Below are 5,029 nucleotides of genomic sequence, written 5' to 3' on the forward strand. Positions count from 1 at the left end.
TTGCTTAATACTTGTTGCATTATACGCTTTCTTTGAGTACATTTGGGCATAACTTTGAGTATTGAAAAAATGAATTGGAATATCATCGAAATGATTTTGAGAAACAGAGAATGAATAAAATTAAAGTTTCGGTTACATGAGAAAGAATAATTAAATTGTAATCAATATTTTGGTACATTTCTATTCCAATTCATTTCAGTACTGCAAAGCGCCTAAAGAAACTTATCACAGTATTTACATGGTCACTCATTACAAATCGCCATGACTGAAATTAACAATAATGATTTTGTACACAAGTAAACTTGAATACAGGCGGCAAGTGGCATAATGGTCGGAGAGAGCTGGCAAAACCGTTCGGCCGTATGGCATTTTCCATACACTCGGTTAGTTTTGTGGGGTTCATTATCGAACCCCAACGGTTTTAGCTTGTATTTATGTTATTTATTAACATAGACCTATTTGTTTGTGATATTTCAAGCGTTTTAAAATTTCAAAATAATCCCATTCAATTACATGGTTGACGATGTAAATTTACTGAATTTATGCTTGAATAATACTCTGCATATAGGTAGTAGGAATTGCCTCAATCACAAAAAAAAAGTGCGTTGATCCCAATGGTTGATTAATTGTCTCTTAGTTATTGACATGGGCTGGGTAAAAGGTATTGAAGTTAACAATGACATGTTTAAAAATATTGTTCATACATTTTTCGTCAGAATTTTAATGAATATCATTGTAAATATGCTGTAAGACATTATAGTATGATAGACCTTTGTCCATGCTGATAAAGAAGCCTTGAAGTTGAAATGTTGTTTTAATTTTTTTTCCAAGGGTTGAACGTCCCGCTGAAAATTCTAATAGAAAATAAAAATAAAGCAATATTATTGCCCTGTGCACTTCTCATCAAAATAGCAAAATTCGCCTTTTATCAAGTTATTGTCCCATTCAATAGGATTTTGACTATGCTAGCGGAATTAATACTACATCGCTGAGAGATAGCAATAAGTCGACTAATGAGATAGAATTCCTTTTGTTGCGTTGTGAAAAGCGAGCTACCTTATTGATCAAATACCAAAACATCAGCGACGGAGTTTAAATTCAGCTTATTTTGTATTTTAAAAACTCAGCAGCGTCTGACGGTGTATCTTGAAATCGGCGTGATTAGCTGCAGGGTTCGTTTACAGCCTGAAAAAAAAAAGATAACCAATTTCATATTATAAAATCGTACATTATGGCTTTAATATTTACATACCTTTAATGTTTAATGTTGTATACACTGCACAGGTCGCGAAAGTACATGTACTTTTGCGTAGGTGTAATAATAGTAGGTCATGTATATCATAGCACCACGTAGCACTCATAGTTAACACATACCAATTTGTATGAAACTTGATCAAGTTTCGGTCAAAAGTGTTCAAAATGGCACTTAATAGTACTTTAATCGATTGGTTGAATGTTAAGTCAATAGTATTGCTTGTGTTGGTGATTCTTATGGTTGCGTGGTGGTTGCAAAGACCACGCAATTTGCCACCAGGACCATGGCGTTTCCCAATTGTGGGTTTCTTTCCACAATTGATGTGGTATATGTACAAAGGAGAAGAATTGCATATGATAGTGACACGACTTGGACACAAATATGGAAAGATTTACAGCTTTGATTTATTCGGACTGGTTGTTGTGGTTATCAACGACTTCTCTATTATGCAAGAAGGCTTGAATGACCCTGCGTTGAACAACAAGGGATACAACAACACTCTAGAATCCGAAATCTTCGGTAGTTACTGTAAGTTTATAGAGCATGTTAGTGTTACTATTCGCTGTAGAAGTGATGATGTAACAGGAAAATACCATAGCATTAGGTGAAAACAATTTTTGAATATATCGCCCCGCACAAGTACATTCACGCGGTACCTGCATTGAACCACAGATGTCAAAGAACACGGATAAAAACCGGGATCGTAATTCTATAGAATATCATTTCATGCTGATCACCCGCAATGTAATATTAGCATAATTGAAAAGAGCTGTATTGCATTCAATCTATGATTGCAGACATACACAGGTGATGAGTGTAACAGGTTTGTAGTGCAGGGCGATATATTCAAAAATTATTTTCACCTATTACTACGGCGGTTTGTACCTCATAAATATTTATCAGGTGATTTCAACTACTAACATGCGTGCGAGCAGGGATATGGTGCGAGTAATCGCGTAAAACCACACGGTTCCCTATGGTATCGCGATACTTTTAGCGGAAACTATTCCACACCGACAATTCGGTGGATACGGCTATATACCCTGTCGAAGTTACGCAAAAATCCAATTAACTACCATAGCAATAGAGGAATACCATTTTTGAATATACCGCCCTGCACTACAATCAGATTGCACTAATCACCTGTGTATGTCTGCAAACATAGATTGAAAATAATACCGCTCTTTTCAAAAATATATACTATTTACAGGTGCGAGTGATCTGCTTTTCTTTGACATCTATGGTTCAATGCATAGGTATTGCGTGAACGTCGCAGTGCTGGGCGATCTGTTAAAAAATGGTATTCCTCTATTGCTATGGTAATCAATCCTGTTACATCATCACTTCCACATCGTTATTTTGTCAAAATCAAATAATACACAAATTTGACATAGTATGAAACAATTACGGCCATGGTGGTAGGTTTAAATAGTACAAAATGTGGCATGCATGTACATTGTACATTGTGAATAGAATTGTGCTCCGAACAGCATCTAGTGCACTGTACGAAGTAAGGTTGGAACTATTTTTAAATGATTAAAAAACATGTTTAGCCTAAGTTTCCACATCCCACCAGGTGTCATATCTCAAAAATTAGACTTTTTTTGTTGAAGCCTATGGCTAGCAAACAAAGCATTAAACAATGGGCTGGGCAATACTCGCGTACCAAATCCCAATGTACATGTAGCTTAACTCCGGCAAATTCATAATGCAAAAACAAACATAACTAGACTTAGCTGTGGTCTAAGACCACGAACACAGCCGTGTTGTGGTGACCCCTTAATGACCTTTGACCCCAGAATATATGAAAACGCCCATAGACATTGGCTAATGTCAATGCATGGGTGCACGTGGCACCACTTTGCTATGTTATTTGTGGCAGAAAGGGCATTTTGAAGGTTTTTCGTCTCAGACCGGAAGTGACCCCTTAATGACCTTTGACCCCAAATGAAAAAATACCACATGTACAATAAGTAAACACAATTCACGTGTGAATATACCATCACTTTCCAATGTTTTTCTTAGCAAATAACAAATTTTGAAGGTTTTTCGTTTTATACCGGAAGTGACCCCTTAATGACCTTTGATTCCAAATTTGTGAGGACCCCATAGACACTGGGTAATAACAATGCATGTGTGCAAGTAGCGTCACTGTCATACGTAATTTGTGGGAGAAGAAGCATTTTAAAGGAATTTCGTTTTATACCGGAAGTAGCCCCTTAATGACCTTTGCCCCTAAATAAAAAATACCACATATGCACAGAGTAACTACAATTTATTTGTAAATATACCGTTACTGTCCTATGTTTTTCTTAGCAAATAAAAATTTTTGAAGGTTTTTCGTTTTATACCGGAAGTGACCCCTTATTGACCTTTGACCCCAAATCTGTGAGGACCCCATAGACACTGGATAATAACAATGCATGTGTGCAAGTGGTGTCACTCTCCTACGTAATCTGTGAGAGAAGAAGCATTTTGAGTTGAAATCACGTTTTTGACCCCTATGACCCCTGCTTGACCTTTGACCCCACGAGTTTCATAGGACATATAGGGGCATGGTCAATGATGGTTGTGACCAAGTTAGGTCAAAATCGGTACAAGCATGTAAGTGCTAGAGCAAATGTAGTGGTCGGCAGAAGAAAAAGAAAGAAGAAAGAAAGAAGAAAGAACCTGTAAGAAAAAAGACACAGCCGTGACGTTAGTCACGGCTGTGTAAAAACGTCAATAACAACATCAATATTTCCGTTTTATGTCAGTGAGCTTCAGTACCTATTACATGATATGTTATCTTACCAACTTGCCAACGCCCAATAAATAGGTAAGTTGTCTCCACATTAAATGACATAATAGCAAGTCGAATTGTCTAGAATAACTATCAAATGTTTGTCTTTTGTTTTTGTCTTTTTAACAGGGCATTCTTACAAACACAACGCCGAACTAAGGAAATTTCTTCTCGCCGCTTTTCGAGGTTTTGGTATCGGGAGACGTAGCTTTGAAGCCGATATTGTACAAGAATGTAAGGCTCTGGTGGATGAGTTAAACGCCAAAGAGGGAAAACCGTGTAATCCACATCATTATGTTACAAACACAGTCTCCAATGTTCTTTTAAAGATCTTGTTTGGGAAGCGTCATAAGTACGACGATGATGAATTTTGCCATCTGCTCGATCTTAATCACAGATCTATAGAACTTCTTGGAGCTGGAGGTTGGTCTCTTCTGCTTCCGTATTATTTTCCAAGCAAAGACAGCAAGGAATTGTTAAAGGTTCAAAAGATATACACGCCTTTCTCGACAAACTTATTGATGAACACCGCGAACACTTCGAAGCCGAAAACCCTGTTGATTTCATTGATCTATGTTTGAAGGAAATGGATGAAAAGCCAACACCAAATGACCCTTACTCGTACCTGCACAAACGCAATATCAAAGGTGTATTGAATATCTTGTTTATGACAGGAGGTGATCTAGTGTCTACTAACTTAGAATGGTGTTGCTTATACATGATGGCACATCCAGAAATCCAGCAGAAGATTCATGAAGAAATAGATTCAGTTGTTGGCCGCAATCGGCTTCCGCTGCTTTCTGATCGAAACAACCTGCCATACACCAGAGCTACTCTGTTGGAGATTCAACGCCATGTAACACTTTTGCCAATCAGTGATTTGCACGCGGCTGGTAACGAGACATCACTCTCTGGGTACCGTATTCCTAAAGGTGCTTTGATCGTTGCAAACCTTTACGCCGTGATGAGAGACCCGATTGCGTTTCCAGAAC

General features: G+C 37.6%; 1 protein-coding gene across 1 annotated transcript; it reads left to right on the top strand.

Moving 5' to 3' along the window:
- The first annotated feature begins 1,338 nt into the window (after positions 1-1,338).
- Positions 1,339-4,628, top strand: LOC140141436 (cytochrome P450 2J5-like). Its single transcript, XM_072163292.1, has 2 exons — positions 1,339-1,783; positions 4,167-4,628. Exons 1-2 carry the CDS (start codon positions 1,420-1,422, stop codon positions 4,616-4,618), a joined length of 816 nt encoding a protein of 271 aa, XP_072019393.1. The 5' UTR covers positions 1,339-1,419; the 3' UTR covers positions 4,619-4,628.
- Positions 4,629-5,029: the final 401 nt, after the last annotated feature.

The sequence above is a fragment of the Amphiura filiformis genome, chromosome 19 (genome assembly GCF_039555335.1).
Source record: "Amphiura filiformis chromosome 19, Afil_fr2py, whole genome shotgun sequence".
Lineage (NCBI taxonomy): Eukaryota > Metazoa > Echinodermata > Ophiuroidea > Amphilepidida > Amphiuridae > Amphiura > Amphiura filiformis.

What these genes read in the sequence shown, in the direction of transcription:
- LOC140141436 (XM_072163292.1), top strand. Translation starts at nt 1,420, where the DNA reads ATGGCACTTAATAGTACTTTAATCGATTGGTTGAATGTTAAGTCAATA. An exon ending in CGAAATCTTCGGTAGTTACT is followed by an intron (nt 1,784 to 4,166) that starts GTAAGTTTATAG and finishes TCTTTTTAACAG; the next exon opens with GGCATTCTTACAAACACAAC.